Raw genomic sequence first — 23,080 nt, 5'->3', positions numbered from 1 at the left:
TATAAATGATTTTGAGATAAAAAACAAATTATATTGTGCCAGAGTTATAGCACAGCGGGGAGGGGAGGGTTTTAGTCTTGCATTTGGCCAACCCGGGTTCAATTCCTGGCATTTCATATGGTCCTCCACGCACCCACCTCCAGGAGTGATTCTTTAGCACAGAGCTGGGAGGTAACCCTTGAGCACCCCTAGGTTTGAACTAAAAACAAATAAACAAAAAACCCCAACAAATTATATTGTATTTGTAGCCTAGTAACTAAATCTGTTCTATAGATGCTTGAGACAAAACATAGTAACTTTGAGTACATACTTGTAGGTTATAAAGACTTTGAATATTTAAATACGTTTTTGTGGTGTCATGGAAAGCTAAGCTTCTTTTTCCTTCTGGTTCCAGGAAGAGAAGCCAGTGTGCTCAATTACTGACCATTGGCCCTCACTTTGAGTATTTTAGAATTTCCTCACAATTTTTGAAATTTATGTAAATCTTGTATATTTCCTTAAAACTAAAACATCAGTGATGGGAGATAGCAACTTTTATGAGCATTCACAGTAGAGTTCATAGGTTAAGAATCAGAAAACACAGGGCCAGCGAGGTGGCTCTAGAGGTAAGGTGTCTGCCTTGCAAGCGCTAGCCAAGGAAGGACTGCGGTTCGATCCCCCAGCATCCCATATGGTCCCCCCAAGCCAGGGGCAATTTCTGAGCGCTTAGCCAGGAGTAACACCTGAGCATTTGGGCTATGGCCCGAAAAACCAAAAAAAAGAATCAAAAAACACTCATAAGATTATTTTAATAAGCATACTTTTAGTTTTAAATTTTATGTATTTTCAGTACCATGATTTATTATACTGTTAGTGATAAGGTTTCATGCATTATTCAGTACCACACCCTCCAGGAGAGTGTCAACTTCCCTACACATTTGTCCTAGTCTCCTGCTAAACTTACCCTCATCTCTCTTCAACCCCTGGGAAAAGCTGCTATTGAAAATCAATTTCTTTGCCTTTGGGATTTTATTATTCTCCTACTATGTTGATACTACTATATGATATGATACTAGTATATGATCCTACTATATCATGCATATGAAAACAGAATTTTCTGTAAACACATTTTTATTAAGAAATTTAGAGCACAGATATATAGTTCATGGAAAGAGAATATATCTTATGTACATGAGGCCTCCATTAAATCTCATGCAATTATAATTCCTGCAAAAATAGTAAATAAACCTATCTTATTAAGAGCATGAGTATGCAACATATGATAGTTTATTTGTTCCTAGGACTATATTCATTTTTAAAGTTTATTTTTAATAGCTTAACAGACTTGAATCTGGGCTTGTTGGGCTTTGGATATGCCATCCTAAATTCTCAGACTTACTCAAATTATAGAGTTAATGCTCTGGTCTTTCCTAGGGAACTGACATTATGTTAATATTTTGGGGAAGGATGTTAGGTTGTCTCTCAGAGAATCAATGCAAAATATTATTCTAAAATAAAGGCAGTTATATTGTGCTAAAATAAAAGCAGTTATATTATTAAATATGCCACCTGGATATTTGCACTAAAAGTTGGGACTTCATATCACTTGTTGAAGTATATCTTAGTGAGAGTTCCCTTTCCATTACCCTCAGAAAACTCTGGAACATAAGTATGTGACAGTGCAGTGAGTAAATTTTGGAATATATAAGGGAGGACCAGATGGAGAAACTGTCCATTGAAGTGCTTTTGAGACAGCTTTCGTTAGGTGTGCATGTTTGGGTTTAACTCAGATTCGTGGCAGTGTCTAAGAATAAGATGGAGACAACTATCTTAAACTGAAGTTTAAGCACATTGGGTTGATCAAAGAAGATATTTTGGGGGGACTTGTAAAAGTAGTGGGAAGGGTTTTTTCAAGACTATTGCCATAGGGGAGTGAGACTCCATATCCAGAAATGATAGTTTAGGATTTATAGTCAGTGAATTGAGGGTTAGGTATGGAGATGAGAAAAATTATAAGGAAAGATTAAGGGTTGAGGGAATGTTGTTGATCTGACATTAAAACAATTCTTACTGAAGGTTGCCCAAGGTTATTAGGCATAAAAGAATGGGTTATAAAGAATTTTTGTTTTGTTTTGGGGCCACATCCAACAGTGCTCAGGGATATTTTCTGACTCTGCACTTAGGAATTACTCCTGTTGGGCTCAGGGGAACATCTCCACTATTACTACTATCACTCCAGCCCTGTGTTATAAGGATTCAGAAGAGCCTATTAAGCTTTATCAAGGAAAGAGAGACTTTATTAGATTCCAGCCATGTTATAGCTACATATGCCTCTCCTCCACAGGATCTTCCCAAGTGTCTGATCTACATCTAAGCCATTTGTTTGCAATATATATAGCACTTTCAGTTATGATTCTATGACCTAAGTTCTTAAAATTATACATTCAGCTAACATGTATTGAGCATGTGTTGTCTGAGACTTGAGCATATTGGTGAAAAAACATAGTGACTTGTAACGTTTGCATTTTAGCAGAGGAAGATAGAAAAGAAATTATAAATACAATGAATAGTTATATAGAATCTTATAGAATTAAACAAAATTAAAAAGTTAACCTGGAAAAGTGGGGTGACAGTCTCGAGGGGGGGTATGTAGGAATTTATATGGCAATTTAAAGTAGGATAGGCATGAACTCATGGGAAACTTGAAGAGAAAATACTTGAAGGGAATTAATCATAAATTATATCATAAATTATTTAGGCAAAGAATATTCTGACAGAAGACCACATACAAAACCCAGAGATGGGGGCTGAGAGATAGCACAGCAATAGGGCATTTGCCTTGCATGCAGCCAATCCAGGATGGATGGTGGTTCAAATCCCTGCATCTCAAAATATCTCTCATGCCTGCCAGGAACGATTTTTGAGCTAAAAGCCAGAGTAATCCCTGTGCTGCCAGGTGTGACCCAAAAACCAAAACCAAACAAACAAACACAAAAAAACCTGCAGAAGTGAGAACTGCCTACTAGCATCCCCCCCCACCTTTGGGCCGCACCGGTGACGCCCAGGGGTTACTCCTGGCTATGATCTCAGAAATTGCTCCTAGCTTGGGGCCCATATGGGACTCTGGGAAATGAAACCTAGGTTAGCGGCATGCAAGGCAAATGCCTTACTGCTTGTGCCACCATTCTGGCCCTGCCTACTAGCATTTTTAAAAGCAGAAAAGAAGCTGCTTTGAATAGCAGGTATATGTTGAAGACAAATGATGTTGAAGACATAGTTGAAGAGATACCTTAGTAGTATACTGTTGTGAAGGAAAAGGGAATTTTAAAGTGTGATATAATTTTACTTTTGTTTTTATAGAATTATTCATGTACAGATGTGTGTAGAAGGGCAAAGGTAGAATTGGAAAAAGCCATTAGGGATTGTAACAGTCACAATCAAAGAGGATGGATGTTTGGATGAGAATGATATGATATTGGGAGTAATTTAACTGATGGTTCTAGTATGTATCAATTTATTCAATAGGTTGTGAAAATACTATATAACTCTTGGCAATGTACATTTAAGAACCCCAAGAACTGGCTTTGTGCCATTTTATAACTATTTTCCCATTCTTTAATATTGATAAATATCCATCAATTCAATTCTGGCATTAATTACTTATAGTCAAATGAAAGACATAAATAGGGTCGGAATGAAAGTTGGGGTACAGAGCTCCACTACCCTCTTTTCCAACTACTATTCAGTATGTTCATTATCCTGGAAACTCTCTTAGCCTCATTGTTATTTCAGTTTTTTAAGTTGTTTATTATTATTATTATTATTATTATTATTGTTAGTTTTTTGGGTCACACCCAGTGATGCTCAGGAGTTACTCCTGGCTCTGTCCTCAGAAGTCACTCCTGGCAGGCTCGGGGGTCCATATGGGATGCCGGGATTCAAACCTGGGTCCATCTTGTGTTGACTGTGTGCAAGGCAAATGCGTTACTGCTGTGCTATTGCTCTGGCCCCAAAGTTTTATTATTTAATGTGTGGTTTATTGAATCATTGGTGATTGAACTCAATCTCCATTTCTATTCTCCTCCAAAGTCAGAATATGGGGCTGAAAAATTCTAGCTTTCAAATCTACAAGTTGTTTTCTCTGACAACCAGGCCCTATCTTGAGGATATTTAGAAACCCCACCTTGAGTTATCTCATTAGCATACAAAGACACTGATATCAGTCAGGAAATTCCAAGGGTTTAGCTCTAAGCCAAGGCTCAGGAAACAGACCAAATATATGTATATGTATATATACACATTTACTATTCCACCTTAGTATGTAGAATAGTATTTACTATTTCATATATGTGTATATATGTTTATAGCTATTCCACTTTAGTATTAGTATTCCACATAGTAAGGTAGAATAGTAAAAATTCAGATGTCTTAGAGCAGGTACACTTTGAGTTCAAATAAATGAAAGGTAAGTCAGACTGGCCAGAGCAAAATGATAAAGAGGACCAAGAAAACAGATTAGCCTTGTACTTCTGATGAGTGGCAGGAATGGATCCGGATTAAATCAGAAATCCAGTAACAATAATCCAGAAATAGTCAGGATTTATAGGAGTCCAAAGAAAGAACAAGTGGAGAAGCATTTATTCCACACCTTCTAGTTTTTAATAGCTCATCTGTGTAAAGTAAATTAACATTTACAATCTTAATCTCAATGGCTCCAAATGGCTTCACAAGGTCTTAACCCCCATGATCAGTCATCTTAAATTCTTCCTAAGATATTTCTGGGTGTCCTTTGGGGAATGATGTCTCATATGGACTCTGGAACAAGTTTGTTCATGCTCTTTTCATTTGAGTAATGCAAAGGGGACTTTTCAGAGTCTTGAAGCTAGTGGCTCTTTGAGACCGCAGCACCCCAGTGAGATCTCTGAGCCCAAAGTGACTCAGCAGCTGTGGGTAGCCTTGCAAACACCTTCTCCTTAAGGTCATGCTAATTATTTTCTAGAAGGGAAACAATGCTGATGGAGTTAGTTTTGTTGAATGTATCATGAAGGCTGTCTTCACTTTTTATTTTTAATAGAATCAAAACCAGTTCCTGGTATCTCTTGAATGCAGGAAGATGGGACTTGTCCTGTTTCATGTATCTTCTCTCTCCTTGGATATTTCTGCATCCAAACAAAACAGACACACTCAATAAATATCTTCTTACTTCCTTAAAGAGAAAATAAACTGTGTAATGAAAAGATACAAACCTTTGAGGCTGACACTGTTAATTTGAATTTCAGTTTTGCCATGTATTAGTAATATGGCCTCAAGTAAACTATATTTTTTCTTACTAATGAAAAAATAATGCTTGCCATAATGTTAGACTAGAGATTTAATGAATATGAAGCACTTAGCATAGTATTTTACAGGGTGTCAAAAAAATTTACCATTACACTTTCCCATTCTATTCTCTGAACTAAAACAGGGTCTAGACTTTGATGGTAGTGTTAACTGTAAACTATTGAAGAATTAGAAGACAAAGCATGTTTACTTAGGTTCAAAGTAATTGCAGTTTGGGGAGATTTGGGTAGAAGCCCAGTGTCCAAAGGAGAACAAAAAGATAAGACTTTTTTTTTTTTTTTGGTGTTTGGGTCACACTCTGCTGTGCTCAGGGCTTACTCCTGGCTCTACGCTCAGAAATCACTCCTGGCAGGCTCGGGGGACTTTTTATGAAAAGAAATTATATAAAAGATTTAAGAAAACAACTACTTGATGCCAATAAGCTTAAATTACTCTTGGCTATTGATAGTTGTTCACTGATTCTACTTTTTGATAAAATTTATAATTTTTAACCCTTGTAAGATGCTCATTCTTATTATTTTTAATTTTTAGAAAATTATTATACATTAAGTATTTTAATTTTTCAAATTTCAATAATAATTTGTGTTTGTGTCTAGATCAGGCCATCATCAATATAGTCATATTATTTTATTTTTTAGTTAAATATTCAAATGACAATATAATTTGCCTACCTTTATGATTTAGTCTTTTTACTTATATTTTTATTAAGATTTATAAAGTTATTCATAGTTGAGTTTTAGGCATACTATGTTCTAGCACACTTCCACCATCAGTTTCAAAAGATGATTCAACTTATACTATATGGTTCTAGGCAGATTGGTGTCCCGTCCTGCAGGACTTTGTTATTTTGCAGGTATAGAGAGGACCCAGCCTGAAAAGAGAATGGGGGGAAAGAAGAGATGGAGACCAAGTAAAGTGCCTTATTAAGGTCTCGCTTTATTGATTGGTACAGGCTCTTTTAAGCATGATTAAACAGGGGGTGGAGAGGAAGCAAAATGGAACAGCCAGCATTACAGACAGTCTCTACAGGGAGCATCCTGTGAGTAAACTTTACATGCTATCTTTACACAGGAACCATTTTCACCCTAAGATAGTAAAGCTTCAAAGATGTCTCAAGCTTCCTGGAATGAGTGATGCTGTAGCATTTCTTTGAGCTCTTGGGCTAGTTAATAGCTAATGCCTAGGTTATATATTCCCAGGCCATACAAAGTAGCTTGTCCTGCGGAATTCCATATCAGGGTTTGGTCTCTGGCAGTCTCTGGCAGATTGGAACTATCATTTCTTTCCCTTAAAAACTATACAACCCAAAACCCAAAAAACAAAAAAACAAACTAGTTTGCAATATTTGTCATACTTATATAACTTTGCTTGCTAAAAAGATATACCTCTAAGACAGAGGTCTCAAACTTGCGGCCCTCTGTACAACATTTTGTGGCCCGCGGCCGGCCTTCAAATATCACAGTACTCATGATTATTCGTTTACCAAATAATCACAATAAAAATCGCATTAGTAAGAAAAAAATTGCATTAAACATTTGCATGTCCCGAGCAGTTTTGTTCGGGGTATGCAAATGTTTAATGCGATTTTTTGCGATTTTTTCTCTTACTAATGCGATTTTTTATTGTGAATATTCGGTAAGCAAAATCCCTTATGCAGCCCTGCCTCACCCCGACTTTGCCTCCTGTGGCCCCCAGATAAATTGAGTTTGAGACCCCTGTTCTAAGACCTCTTATACAAACAGTTAAATAGACCACTTCTTAAAAATACTCTGAGACACCAGCACTCTAACCACCAAATTAAAATAACAATGGGAATCTAAGGAAGACACAGCTAGGGAAATGGAGAGAAATCCTAGCAAATTTCCAAGTCCACAAAAATGCATGAGCCTTATAGAGGAGGACCTAACATCAGCATTTAATGTTTTAGCAATAGAAATCAAGGAATCACTAGCATGTGAAATCAAGAAATCTATAGGTGAACAATTTAACCAATTCAAAGAACTTTATCAGAAGATGAGAGAATCCATACAAATGGTACTGAGGGAACTAAAAAACATACTAAGAAACATAGTAGCAAAATTGCACATGGAGAATCACATGGATGAACTAGAAGACAAAATGAAAACCAGCAACAACAAAGAAGTCAATAAAGAAGTGAGAGACAAAACATTAGAAGAAAATATAATGTATTCAATGAACAAAGACAAAAGAAATAATCTATGATCCATAGGAATACCATAAGGGGAGAATAAAGAGAAAGGGGAAGAACAAGTAGTGAGGGAGATAACAGCAGAAAACTTTCCCATTCTCTGGAATGAAACTGCTGTACAAATCCAAGAGGCAAAATGAGTGCCAAACAAAATAGATCCTAACAGAACAATACCAAGACATATAGTAATCCAAATGACATACATCAAAGAGAGAGAGAGATGAACTTATTAAAGTAGTAAGGGAGAAGAAAAACCTCAAGTGAAGCCTCATCCCTCCTTTCTTCCTAGGTAACTTGACCTTACCTGCAAGACCCCTCCCAGGAATGGGCGGGGTACTAAGGAAAGAACTTAAGAATCAAACCAGATCTTCCATTGGAAACAAATCAGGCAAGAAAAGAGTGGAATAACATATTTAAACTACTGAATGAAAGGAATTTTCAATCTAGAGTCTACTACTCAGTAAAACTCTGATTTAAATGGCAGGGAGGGTTAAAAACATTCTCAGACAAAAAAGAACTCACAACATTTCCACTAACCAACTCTAAATAAACTACTCAGAGATCAATTACACAAATCAAAAACCCAATTGTAACAACAACAACACTACACAATATAACAACACAACAGCCTTTTTAGTAAATAATTTTCTTAAATTTCAATGGTCTAAAACTCTTCCATCAAAAGGCACAGGGTTGGATCAGGAAACAAAACCCAGATATCTGCTGCCTTCAGGAATCACTTAAAAGTTCAGGAAAGACAAAGGTTTAGAGTAAAAGGATGGAAAACATTTATACATGCTGCTGGAAAACAGTAAAAATCTGGAATAGCTATACTTGTATCAGACCAAATTGCATTTAACCTAAAGAAAGTACTGAGACAAAGATAAAAACTACTTATTGATTAGGCAAACATCAGACCAAGAAGTACTAACTCTATCCACTTTATGCAGCAAAAGTAGAGCCACAAATCTAGAGAAACATATGAAGGGAAATGTGATAGTAGTGAGAGATTAATACACCATTATAGTCACTAGACAAACCCACTAGGCAGAAAACTAGCAAAGACATAAGAACCCTAAATAAGAAAATAGTAAAACTAAGGCTAATGGATGTATACAGAACCTTCCATCCTCAAAGAGCGGAATACACATTCTTTTCAAGTGCACATGGAATCTTCTCTAGGATTGACCAAGTTCTAGGACACAAGTCTAACTTACATAAGTCACAGATATACGAATTATACAAAGCAGCTGAAGCAATAGCACAGTGGGTAGGGCATTTGCCTTGCATGCAGCGAATCCTGGCATCCCATATGGTCCCCGAGTCAGCCAGGATTGACTACTGAGCAGAGCCAGGAGTAGCCCCTGACTGTTGCAATTATAACAGTGAATTCTATTGTTTTCTCTCAAATCTTCTTTAAAAAATTCAACAAGGCATTCCTGTAAAGTACATTTATCTGCAGACTTGACAGCCAGGGACAACTGAACAAATGTTTCATAAACCTCAGACTTTTGGTAACATGTAAGACACTGTAGTATAGATTTAAACTGTTCTTGAAAGGTATCATAGTTAATAGATTTGCAAGCTCTAAATTGTTCATATTTATCATTGTCTATAAAGTGTACAGTTTCATCTGATATTGAATTTTTAAGCAAATCTTGATGTAGTCCTTCTATAAGAAACAATAATAATTCGTGAGGATCCTGTTGGTTGTGTCCAGCAAATTGGTCATTGAGTGAACTTATTATTGCTTTGAAACTTTCAGGATTGAAATACTTATGGCATCCATTTCCCATGTTTTTGATACTGGGAACAATCTCTGTTGGTGGGGATGCAGTAAGAAAGGGACTCTCATCCACTGCTGTTAAGAATGCTACCTGGTCCAACCGCTGTGGAAAACAGTATGGAGGGCTCTCAGTAAATTAAAAAATGAGCTAACATATGGCCCAGAAATTCTTCTCTTGAGTTTCTATCCCCAGGACAGAAAAATATTCATCCAAAAGTATGTATGTACACTGCTATTCATTGCAGCACACAATACTGTAACTAAGACTTAGAATTAACCAAGATTTTTAATATCAGATGAGTGGATCATGAAGCTATGGTACATATACAGAATGGAATACAACACAGGGGTAAGAAATGATAGAATCATTTAATTTGCAGCAATATGGATGGACCTAGGAGATATTATGTTAAATGAAGTAAGCCAGAAAGAGGATAAATACTCAATATCACTTATATGTAGTATTTAGAATAACTGCATGAAGAAACACTTGAACACCATAGGTGGCAGGGTATAGTGAGGAGAAGAAACAAATTGAGTGGAAGATGAGTAGAAGAGGAGAAACAGAAAAGCCTTTATCATTCATTTCAGGGGCTAGTGAGAGAGCACTTCCAATGCATGTGTCTCTGGGTTTCATACTTGCAATGAAAAAATGTTTTAATTTCTGGGCCTGGAGAGATAGCACAGTGGTGTTTGCCTTGCAAGCAGCCCATCCAGAACCTAAGGTGGTTGGTTCAAATCCCGGTGTCCCATATGGTCACTCGTGCCTGCCAGGAGCTATTTCTGAGCAGACAGCCAGGAGTAACCCCTGAGCACCGCCGGGTGTGACCCAAAAACCAAAAAAAAAAAAAAATTTTTTTTTTAATTTCTTTCATTGGTCTGTATTTGAGAAAAAATACGAGTTACGATCATTCTAAAAAAAATGGCCAAAGGACCATTAAATTAACAAACTTCCATATTTACTAGAGATGGCAAGATAGCCAATACTGTACTGGGAAAAACTTTTCTATTCATATCCATTATAAAGCTATGTAATGCTATTATCTTGATAAAATTCATATACCCTGAAATCAACCATTTTACAGAGCCTACTTCAGTGATTATTTTTAGGATATTCTTCAGGAGGTGTAATCACTATCACTATTCAGAAAGGTATCAACCCTCAATAAATTTCACTTACCAGGCCCTCTCTTTCTCTCTTCCCGCCCAAGCAACAGTGATCTGTTTTCCATCTCAATGATTTTGTTTATTCTAGAGTTTTCATCCACGTGTCTGGCTTAATTCACTTAATATACTGTTTCCAAGAATCATTCATGTTATAGCTCAGGTTTCCCTCTAACATTCTAGATCACATTTGACAGTTCTACAAAGTTGACATTTGTGGGCAATGGGAAGCCTCTTGTGGTCTGAAGCTATGTTGTGCGATAGATTGCAGTATCAGGGGATGAAAATACATTTTCTTTTTTCTTTTTGGCTTTTGGCCCACACCTGGTGGTGCTCAGGGGTTACTCCTGGATCTGAGCTCAGAAATTGCTCCTGGCAGGCTCAGGGGACTTCATGGGACGCTGGGAATTGAACCCGGGTCCATCCCAGGTAAGCTCTGTGCAAGGCAATGCCCTACCCTGTGCTATCACTCCGGCCCCATATAACACATTTTATTAATTACCAATCACTCCAGATGTCATTAATATGGAATTTAGTTGTCTAGTTGGTGCCATTATAACTCATCCTATATAGAACAATATGGGCATACTCTAAACTCTCCATGCTCCCAGCTTCTTAGGATCATCCGCATTCTGAAGCCACATTGATTGGCTTCCCTTCCTCTGAACTCTTGGTTAAGGTCATTTATTTGTCTCTGATGATTCAACTCTGCACCTAGTATTCTTTCCTTACTGCTGTCATGTTTGCCTGGTTCCCTAGGAGAGGGCAGAAGAAGACAGAACTTAAGTTATAAAAGGATTTAGATTGGATTTGTTCAGTGTAGGTGCGCAATCTCAGCAGAAACAAGCTTGTCATGTTCTTGTCACATTCTTATCACTGACTAGCAGTGGTCTAGCAGTGGTTCTTAAACTTTTTAAACAGGGGACCAGTTCACAGTCCCTCAGACCCTTGGAGGGCCGGACTATAGTAAAAACAAAAATCTATGAACAAATTTCTAAGCATACTGCATTTATCTTATTCTGAAGTGAAGAAACAAAAATGAGAACAAAGACAGTATGTGGCCCACGGGCTAGCTTGAGGACCACTGCGAGGCTAAAGGATTCCCTTACACAGATAGTTTTTTTTTTTGAATTTTAAATTTTTGGTTTTTTGGCCACACCTGATGATGCTCAAGGGGTTATTCTTGGCTATGCGCTCAGAAATCGCTCCTGGCATGGGGGACCATATGGGATGCTGGGGGATCGAACTGTGGTTTGTCCTAGGCTAGCGCAGGCAAGACAGATGCCATACCCCCCGTGCCACCGCTCCGACCCCTCGACAGATAGTCTTATTGGAAGGGTTAAATATCTGTAAACTCATATTTCTGTTTTCTGGTATGAAGACTCCTCATTAATGCTCTGGAGTCCCTAGGGCCAACTCTCAGCTCTTCTGGGCAGAAGAGATGGTTCATTAAGGCTATATACCTGGCAGTGCTCAGATGGATTCAAACAGCTTTACCATGATTCAGGGCTTTGACTAGTTCCATGGCCCTAGGATTTGATTTTCCTTCCTAATTTTTATATTGAATTAACATACTCTTCTAATTAACGAACCGTGCTTACTTGTTCCTAGCAGGGAAGACTTGCATAATTTAGAATTCTTTTTCTTTTCAGATATGGTTTGAAGAGGTGGGGGCTGGATAAGATACAAAGACATTCTATGCAGTTATGTATAGAACGTTCTGAGAAATATTTATTGGGAAGTGGAAGTGAAGAAGTGGTAATAGTCATGTCTTTTTGTTGTTGTTGTTCAACAATGAAATTCTATTTAAGATACTTGAATAGTACACAATGTCCTGGTTAGTGATAGCCTCTGAATCACCTTAATTGAATGCCTTTTGGTGTGTTTGTGGGAGTTCGGGGAGGTTGTAACAAAATGTGTCACCCATTCCAATGACTAAGTAGGTACAAGAAGGATGAACTGGTATTTGCTGAAGGTTCAAGTGACAAAAACTTGGTTTTAAAACTTAAGCTTTCGATTTCAAGGAGCTTGGAACTGTCACTGGAAAATAGGACACCAACAATTACCAAAGTTAATAAGCTAATTAATAGTTAATAAGTTAGATTAATTTTGACGTGTTGTAGGTAGGTTTTTGTGTGGTCTCATCTAAGACTTTCCTGCTGACACTCTTCAGGCAGCCGAATCGTTGGTCCTACTTTTGCTCTTTAAAGAAACAATAAAGTGGTAGCACAGGGGTAGGGCATTTGCCTTGCAAGTGGCAGACCCGACCCGGGGCACTATCGGCGTCGACCCAGGCTCTACCTCCAGCTTCCCATCCATATTATCTCCCAAGCGTTCAAGGAGCGATTTCTGAACGCAGAGCCGGGAGTGGCTCCTGAGCGGCGCCGAAAGTGGTCCTCAAAACGAAACCAAACGGAACAACAACAAAAGAAACAATAGAGGAAATCACGTAAGACCCTAGATGTTCGGGAGCCACCTCCTTCCTTTGTGCCTAAGGCCATCCATTCTCCTTGGCTGGATTAAAGGGCAGGCATTGGAATTAAAAAGAGACGTCAATTCCAGAAATGTCCAGTGTGCCTCTCAAGTCATTGTTGATCGCCCTTAGGGACGGACCACAGAGGCAATCTCTAAATCAGCGTTTTGCGTCTCAGGTTGAAATGTCTGGTCCTACCCCACCCGCGAATGCGGCCCGGCCAGGACTGGGTGGGGCCAGCTCGGTATTGCCGAATTTCTAGTCGGGCGGGCCGAGCCAATTGGTGGCGCGGGGCGGGACCTCGGCTAACGGTTCCAGGCCCGCGGGTGCCCTCCTGGGCCCCTATCGCTTTGGCCCGCTCCACCCCCGTCTTAGCGGCTTCCGCCGGCATTTCCACCTCCTTCCACTCGGCTCGCCCTGCTGGCCCAGCTGCAGCCGAGCCGATCTGGGGCGGTGCTGGCCTGCTCTGCCCGAGAATCTCTCTCGCGAGGGCGGGCTTGCGCCCGGCGTGCTGGAGCGACCGGGCCCCGTGCCGGCGCAGTGGGCCGGGCGCGCACCCGCGGCGGGGACGCCCGCGATGATGAGGCCCAGGTAAAGCGGGTGGGGCCGGCCTGGGGGCCCCCAGGGCGCTAGCTGCGCGGCCTGCAATCAGCGTCCTTTGCTCTTGCACAGGTGGCTGCGGGTTACCATCCTCCCCGGATGCGTGGGCTGCAGGACCGTGGAAGTGGAGGCGACTCGGACCGTGCGCGACCTCAAGGATCGCATCGCGGAGGACACGGGCTTCCCGGCTGCAGAGCAGAGGCTGTGGCTCGGCCACAGGGAGGTAGGGGCCGCGCTGTCCTCGCCCGCTTGACTGTCTCTTGCATGCGTATCATTGGAGGGGTCACGCTGCTGCAGCGGTCCTGCCTTCAGTGGTGATCCGGGGACCGGGTCTGCGCCCCCTAGGCTGTGTGGGCTCGGTTTCACTTCCCCACGTGTCAGGGGATGCTTGGGGAGAGACCGCAGAGGCTTGTTTCCTGTGCTGATTCAACCTCCTGGTTGCAGTAATAATGCGAGACACTGTGTGCTTATCGACTTGACTTTGAATTCTGGTGGAATCCGGGTGGATAGCTTCGTTGTTGTTATTGTTGTTTTTAAAAAACATCCTGAATCTTTTTCTTTGGATCCCAGAGATTAGGGACCTAAAAGATCCACGCACGGAGCTCTTATTTTTGAGTCGCAAATTGCTATTAAACCTTTATCAAATCAAAACTTCTGAATGATAAAATGTGTAATTCATAGGACTGTTGGCATACCATCTGTGTTCTTCAAGAGTGAAGAACTCACTCACTCACTCACTCACTCACTCACTCACTCACTCACTCACTCTCTCTCTCTCCCTATCTCCCTCATTCTCTTTTTTATATTATCTATTTTATTGTTTCTTTTTTAAATATCTTTATTTGAACACCTTAATTACAAACATGATTATGGTTGGGTTTCAGTCATGTAAAGAATACCCCCCTTCACCAGTGCAACATTACCATCACCAATGTCCCAAATCTTCCTCCTCCCCACCATTTCCTGGCCTTTACTCTAGATAGGCTCTACTTCCCTCGTTCATTCTCATTGTTAGGATAGTTCTCAATGTAGTTATTTCTCTAAGTACATTCATCACTCTTTGTGGTGAGCTTCATGAAGTGAGCTGGAACTTCCAGCCCTCCTCTCTTTTGTCTCTGAAAATCATTGCAAGAATGTCTTTCATTTTTCTTAAAACTCATAGATTAGTGAGACTATTTTTTTTTTTTTTGGTTTTTGGGGTCATACCCGGCAGTACTCAGGGCTTACACCTGGCTCAGAAATGGCTCCTAGGCTCGGGAGACCATATGGGATGCCAGGATTCGAATCACCATGCTTCCCACATGAAAGGCAATCACTTTACCTCCATACTATCTCTCCGGCCCCTATTCTGCATCTTTCTCTCTCCCTCTGACTTATTTCACTCAGCATAATAGATTCCATGTACATCCATGTATGGGAAAATTTCATGACTTCATCTCTCCTGACGGCTGCATAATATTCCATTGTGTATATGCACCACAGTTTCTTTAGCCATTCATCTGTTGAAGGACATCTTGGTTGTTTCCAGAGTCTTGGCTATGGTAAATAGTGCTGCAATGAATATAGGTGTAAGGAAAGGATTTTTGTATTGTATTTTTGTGTTCCTAGGGTATATACCTAGGAGTGATATAGCTGGATCATATGGGAGCTCAATTTCCAGTTTTTGGAGGAATCTCCATATCGCTTTCCATAAAGGTTGGACTAGACAGCATTCTCACCATTCTCTTTCTAATGTATTTATTAAGCTGTTTGTTTCAGAGCTTACTCCTAGTTTTGCATTCAGGATTCACTTGAGGGACCATATAGGGTACTAGGGATTATATCCTGGTCTTCTGTGCAAGGCAAGCACCTTCCCTGTTGCACTAATTGTCTGGTCCTACAGTTTATTCTCTTATTGTAAGAAGTAGCTTCTCTTTGTATTTACTTATTGTGTTTTTATTTACTTATTCTTCCAACAGTGCTGTGATGGTTTTCCAAGTGCAGGAAAGTGCTGGGAATGAAAGCCTATGCCTGTGTGTACAAAACCTGTGTATGCTCTGGCCCTTTGAACTTGAATAACCTTTCTCTCCAAGGATTTGACATCTGATCCTTCTGTCCTGCAGAAGAATCTTGCCTTGGGGATCTAGAATATCCATAAGCTCATCTTTAAGTTATTTTACTGGACACAATGCCCTCCTTATCTTCTCCCTTTCAGTCAGCAGTATTCTTCATTATTTTTCTGGCTTTGTATACATTATTCAGGTTTTCCTGTCATTTTGCTTTCTTCACATGGTCATAACAAGTGTTTTGAAAGTGTCTATATGTGACTGTGCCATACTGCACAGGGCAGGTTTTGGAAGGTGCATGTTTTGGAAGGAGGGGTCTCAGGTATTAGTGTGTGGTATTGAGATTTTAGACCGTGAGCATAGAAATAGAAGTGAAAGGAGAGGAAACTTTGTGAAAGAGCAGTGGTATTTTCTGTGTTTATGTGTGTGTGTGTGCATGTGTGTGCTTGTGTGTGTGTGGGGGTGTTTGTGAGGGTAGTGGGAGATAAGTGAGAATAAAGCAAAAGGCTTTTCCAAAGGAATTCACAAATCTGGAGTCAGGAAAACAATGAATCAGTTAATTGAAATGAATACTACTGATATGTAACTTTGGAGGAAAGTTTGCCTTTATATGTGGTTCAACTAATGGCAAGAGAAGGAAAGCAGCCAGGAAGATGCATGAAGAATTAGGTGATCAAGATAACAGAAGCCAAATTGAAAATCATGTTAGGTTTCGTTTTCCTGTTTCTAAAAGGAACGAGGTAAAGAGAAATTCTAACCAGTTCTGATGTCTCTGCCATGTATAAGTAAGTATTGACCACAGAGTGAGAGTCAGCAAGCAGATAAAGACCTGGGCTTGTAGTGCTAGGAAGAGGACTGATGGCTCTAGTCTAGAGAGTTTTTGGAAGTAGCAGCTCCCTTGTTTCTCTTTGTGTACATCGATAAAATGCACTGAGCACAAAATGAATGTTTACTGAGCTATTGTTTTTGGTACTTTTCATATCCTCCCTCAATTATTACTCCAAGAACTAATGAGTTAGTTATTTCTAGGACGTTTTGTGCAAAAGCACAGGTCATATTCTGCTCGATGAAGTATCATATCAGGATTTTAAGCCAGCTCTGTCTGATTTCAAAAGCTATGAGCTTTGAGCTATTCTCTGCTGTAGAAAATATGACATGTTATCTGTTTAAATAAAGTTCACCCCAGAGCTCTTTAAAACAAGAGGAGACCTAACCCATTAAAAATATTTTTATGTAAAATATTTTAATTTTTTTAGTTTTTATTAAGTCACTGTGATTTATAATACTATCAACAGAATTTCAGACCTACAGTGTTTAAACACCTCACTGTCCACTAGAATGTCATTGGCCTTCCCTATACCCCTTGTCGATCTCAGCTTTATAAACTAAATCTCAGATTCTGTTAACTTTCACCATTTTTTGTTCCCTTATTTAACTTTTTTCTCCTGAATCTTAGAAATCGTTTCTGTATTTGTCTCTCTCCTTCTGACTACTTTCACTCAGCCCAATATTCTTTAGTTCCATTCATGTAGCTGCAAATTGCAAGATTTCATCTTTTTTTCTTAGAGCACTATAGTATTCTATTATATATGTGTACCATAGTTTCTTTATCTAGTCATCTGTTGTTTCTAGATTTTTGGCTATTGTGAATAGTGCTACAGTGAACACAAAAATGCAGATATCTTTTGAAATAGTATTTTTGGGACTTTTAAGTAGATGCCTAAAGAGGATGCTGAGCCAAATAGGAACTCAATTTATAATTTAAGGTGAAGTAGCCATGTTTTCCAAAAGTGTTGAGCCAGTTAACATCCCATCAGCAGTAGATGAAAGTTCCATTTCCGCCCCATTTGTACATCATTGTGTATTTCTGTTCTTTATGATGTGTGCTAGTCTTAGTGTGAGGTGATAGCTACTTGTTGCTTTGATTTGCATTTCCATGATAAGGGGCTTAATTATATATCTCTTGACCATCTTTAGACCTTACACGAAGAACTGTCTATTATCTCCCTTCCCCATTTTTGTTTTAGGGCTATAATTGGTGATAATCAGCTATGATCACCTGGCTGTATAGTTAGGGGAGTCACTTCTGGCTGTACTCTGTGGGGGGGGGCGGGGATATATGGGACCAGGAATTACTGGGGTTAAATGTGTGCAGGAAAAGTGCTTTAACCCCTGGCCTGTTTCTTCTCCCACTTTTTGTTAATAAGTTTGCAAGTACTTTGTACTTATTACCCTTTGTCAGATGAATGGTGTCTTTTTTCTTGTCATCATTTCTTTTGTAGTGAAGAAACTTCTTAATTTGAAATGGTCCTATTTGCTTGTATTTTCTTCTGTTTGCTTGACCAAAGGCATTTAATCATTGAAGATGACCTAAATTCAATGAGATAAAGGGTTTTTCTCAATATAATGTATAGATTTAGGTGTGAAATTGAGATCTTTAATTCATATGAAATTGACTTTTGTGTATGCTATGAGATAGGGTTCCTAACACCATATTTATTGAAGTGGTTTTCTGTGCTCCATCTCATACACCTAGATCTTTTGTCAAAGATTAGCTAACCATTCACTTACAGATCTGACTCTGGGCTCTCAATTCTTTTCCACTATTCTCTCACTGTTTATCCCAGTATTATTGATTAATATAGTTTTAGTAAAGTTGGGGAAAGTATAACCTCTTTTCTGTTCCTAGTGTTGCTTTGGCTATTTAGAGTTTTTGTTGCTATATATAAATTGAGTGACATTTGGCTTATGTCCTTAAAAAGTGCTATGGGAATTTTTATAGGGACTGCATTAATTACCAGTTAGTACTAGGAAAGATAAAAAGTCATAACATATCAATAGAATTAGAGAAAACATTTAATAAACTCCAATATCCATTTATAATTAAAATGATTCTTAATAAAAAGATGATAGAAGGAACTTTCCTCCATATAGTTAAAGCCATTTTTCACAAATTCATAGCTAAAATACTCAGTGGTGAAAAACTAGAAACCTTTCCTTCTATGATCAAACACAAGAAAAGGCTGCCTACTCTCACCACTGCTATACAACATAGTATTATTGGGAGTCTTGCTATAGCAATTAGACAAGCAAGATATATTAAGAAGATCCAGAATGGAAAATATGTCAAACTACCACTGTTTATAGACAACATGATAATATACATTGAAATCCTAAATAGGGGTCAGGAGAGATAGCACAGCAGTAGGGCATTTGCCTTGCACGCAGCCAGTCCAGGAAAGACAGTGGTTCAAATTCCGACATCCAATATGGTTTGTCCCACGTGCCTGCCAGGAGCAATTTCTGAGCGCAGAGCCAGGAGTAACCCCTGAGTGCTGACCCAAAACAAAAATAAACAAACAAGCAAAAGAGAATTCAAATAACCTATAGAAAACCTTCTAGAAGTAATAAACCTCTACAGGAACATGGCAGGCTACTAAATGAATACTCATAAATCTATGGTATTTTATATCCAGCCAAGTAGAAGAGAAATAAGAAAACTGATCCCATTCACAAATGTGCCCCTGCCCCAATCAAGCACTTGAGAATGAGCTTAACAAAAGCTACTAAAATAATAGCAGACACAAGGAAATGAAAATAAATCCTTATTCATTAATTGAAGCATTAGTATAAATAAATCACCATTCTGCTGAAAGCTCTATGCATTATGCAGATTATATAGCTCTATAATTTCTATAAAACAAAGCTATTTTTTTTTAACAAGTGGGGAGCACAATTCTCTTCTCATTCAGAGGATATACTGACAACTGAATTAGTTCATTTAGCAATTCTAAACCATGCTATCAGAAAAAGTTATAGAAGGAAATCCTTTAGAGTGGGGTTTTTTAATTTTAATTTTCTTTTTAGTGTATTAAAACATTGTGGTTACAAGGTTACAGGTTTCACAGTTGGTTTTTTTCCCCCCAGAATTGCAAAGTTGTTTATGATTGAATTTCAGTCATACGATGTGCAACACCAGTGCACATTATAGCATTGATACCTCCAGATTCTCTCTTTCTCTTCTCCCTTCTTCTCCCTACTTGCCTCCTGGAGTCATTCTTCTCCTTCTCCTCTTTGTCTTCCTCCTCTTCCTCCTCCTTTTTCTCTTTCTTCTCTTCTCCTCTTCCTCCTCCTTTTTCTCTTTCTTCTCTTCTCCTCTTCCTCTTCTTCCTCCCCTTATCCCTTCCTCCTCATTCCCTTCCCCTTCCCCTCTTTGTCCTCCCTTCCCTTTCATCCTCCTTCCCCCTATCTTTCTCTGTTTTTATCTTCCCTTTAAATTAATCGATGCCCAGAACATTTTATATTTGAATTATTGTTGAGGATTTCAGAGCTGTTGGAGGGCAGGTAACAGAAATGTTGTTTAAATTCTAAATTTATCAGGGTTGATACAAGCTCCTTTTCACTCACTAGTGTGGTTGTAATGGACTTTGGAGTTGTGTAGTTAGGGTTGCTACCTATCCTATTTCTTCTTTTCACTCTTGGCTTGTCTTTGCCCGGAAGTTGAATTTTTAAGTTCTTCAGTTTACTTCCTATTTCCTTAAGGGTGAGTCAGAGACTTTTTGTTAGAGCTGTTCATCTTCATCATCTTTTCTTTCCTGTGGCAAATGTGTTTGAACCATAGACCACGTGTTCTTTAGTTGATGAGAAATGCTTGGATCTTGAGGATACTTTCGTACCCTTGAAATCTAAACAAAGGGAGAAGGGGTATAATAGGAGATGCAGATCATAATTCATTTTGTATTGCTTAATTATTGAGGACCTTAGCTTAATATATTTCTTCTTTACTGAATAATATTCTGTTTGAGTAGATCATAGAGTTTTGATTACTCCTAAAATACTTTTTATATTTAAGATTATTTTTATGCTTGACTTTTTTAATATAGATTTACTTTAAAACTAAAGGGTGTATATATAACGTTTATAAATTGGAAACTATAATGTATTTAGATGTGTGATTTATAAATAGGCAAAAAATGGGAGATAATGTTTAGAAAGTAAGGAGACAAATTGGGATTTTGTTATAAAAATTAAAAAGATACTGAAATTCTGAATAATTGGAAATGGAGGGCAAACTGTGTTTGAGAGAAACTAAAGATAAACAGACTAGAGCCCAGAGATTAGTTAGGAGGTGATATGAACATGAGCTTTTCTGTTAAGATGAGTAGGTGGATGTTATTGCCATTAATTAAGATACAGAGTGAAAGATGGGAAGTTTTGGAAGAAGTGAGGTCACCTTTGGACAAGTTGAGCTTTAGAAATCTATATATGGTAGATGCTTAGAAATATTGAAGTGTTTTTATTTTTATATTTGGGACACAGTATTGCTCAGCTCTTACTCCTGGCTCTATGCCATGTTGCTCTTGGTAGGCTTGGGGACATGAATCTAGTTTGGCCATGAAAGGAAATCACCTTACCTGCTGTACTATCTCTCTGGCCTACAATTACTAACTTTTTAATATGGAGTGGGATTAAAGTAATGTTTTATAGATTGTTAAACTGTAAGGAGGTCTGTAGTTGTTACATGGAGAAGTAGATTGCTGGGTGGAAGCCTTTGAGTTACTGTATTTTTCAAAAACTATGCTCTAAATCTTTCATAGTTGGGTTTCAGACATGCAATGAATCAGGGCCAATTTTATCACTGTTGTCAGTCTCCCTCTACTCTGTTCCCAGAGTGTATCCCAACCACCACCCTTTGCCTGCCAGAATAACTGGTCTGTTTACAGACCAGATTATTAAAGTTGGGGTGTCTTAATTCCATATTGTTGACTTTGGGTTAGATATTTAATTCTGTCTTCTTCTTTTTTTTAATCTTTTCCAATGCACCTGAGACTACTTGGCCCCTTGGCCCTATCCTTTCATATTTGTGTTTTTTTTATGCTTTTTTTTGTTTGTTTGTTTTTTTGGGCCACACCCGGCATTGTTCAGGGGTTACTCCTGGCTGTCTGCTCAGAAATAGCTCCTGGCAGGCACGGGGAGTGTGTGTGTGGGACCATATGGGACACTGGGATTCGAACCAACCACCTTTGGTCCTGGATCAGCTGCTTGCAAGACAAACACCCCTGTGCTATCTCTCCGGGCCCTTTCATGCATTTTTTATAGCAACATTAGAGAAGTGTTTTCCATTGTATTTATTTTTAGAAAAAATGGCCTAATAGTTTGCTCTTCAAAAATTAATGAAAAAGTCTGCTGATAAAATTTGAAATACTATTTACTTGTGAAATACTTTCTTAAGAAATTACCACACATAATATGTTACTATGACCCAAAACCAAATTATCTTAAGTAATTAAAAACTTTATTTTGACCTGTAATATGTTTAGTATTCTCTAGAACTCTGTTCTGAGCAATATACTTTAGAAATGCTGATAAAAAAATGATTTTGTTTATGTTGATGATCCTGATTGATCATTAAATAGTCATCATAGAAAATGTGTACATGGTCCGGAGAGATAGCACAGCAGCATTTGCCTTGCAAGCAGCCGATCCAGGACCAAAGGTGGTTGGTTCGAATCCCCGTGTCCCATATGGTCCCCCGTGCCTGCCAGGAGCTATTTCTGAGGAGACAGCCAGGAGTAACCCCTGAGCAATGCTGAGTGTGGCCCAACCCCCCCCCCCAATTATGTACATATAATTAAGTGTAAGTCTGTTCACTTCTCATTCACTGAAAAACTTCAATAAATTTCTATTTTTTTGAACATTCAGATTAGGAATAACTTATGTATGACTTGAATACTTAACAAGCATTATTATTATTTTTAATCCCCCCAAAGCGTTATTTTTTAATATAAAAAAAGGATTGTGGTGAAGTTTTGAATTCAGAATATTAGGAGCTAATTTCTTTCACACATTTTCTTTTATATTTTTCAGTTACCTGACTGGATCAAGATTGGAGATCTGACTTCTAAAAATGGTCACCTTTTTGTAAACCTTCAATCAAAAGGCTTAAAAGGGGGAGGTATAATGCTGACTTTATTGTGTGTATTTATTTGTATAATGTTTCTGTTTTACAAGGGAATTTAAGTATGAGGGAGAGGGTCTCAGGAGTCACAAGCTCATACTCCACTAGCACCAAACAATGCAGGAGAGCATTAGCAAGACCAGTTGTGGCTGCAGTGGTCCCCAGCACTACTTGGCCTGAGTAGCATTGCATTGCTGGCCCATGACTGTCCAGATGAATTCACGGCACATCACCTAGATTGCACTATGGGTCCTTCTTCAAGCACTGTAAGAAGCCACTCCTCAAAATAAAAGCGATCTGAGAATAAAAGCAGTTAGATTGTGATAAGGGAGAAATGGTAACCAGAAGCAAACCAGGAGAGCTGAAACTGGTTGAGTTTTAGAATGGCTGTTTGTGAAGCAAGCATGGTGACTTATTCTACCATGCAGTGCAGATGCTTGTATTGTGATAAACGTGATACAACACATTTATTTTGATTTTTCTCTAGATCATATTTCTTTTTTTCACTGACTTTGTGCATCTGAAA

General features: G+C 38.7%; 1 protein-coding gene across 1 annotated transcript in view; it reads left to right on the top strand.

Annotated features, from left to right (window-relative positions):
• The window catches only part of SACS (sacsin molecular chaperone), an 82,153-nt gene that overhangs the window by 17,220 nt on the left and 41,853 nt on the right, over positions 1-23,080 (top strand). Inside the window, exons 3-4 of the mRNA XM_049778209.1 lie at positions 13,624-13,774; positions 22,464-22,551. Of these exons, the coding sequence (XP_049634166.1) occupies positions 13,624-13,774; positions 22,464-22,551 (239 nt within the window). The remainder of the gene's footprint in view (positions 1-13,623; positions 13,775-22,463; positions 22,552-23,080) is intronic.

The sequence above is a fragment of the Suncus etruscus genome, chromosome 8 (genome assembly GCF_024139225.1).
Source record: "Suncus etruscus isolate mSunEtr1 chromosome 8, mSunEtr1.pri.cur, whole genome shotgun sequence".
Classification (NCBI taxonomy): domain Eukaryota; kingdom Metazoa; phylum Chordata; class Mammalia; order Eulipotyphla; family Soricidae; genus Suncus; species Suncus etruscus.
The sequence above is the reverse complement of the archived record's forward strand: the minus strand, read 5'-3'. Positions and strand labels throughout refer to the sequence as shown.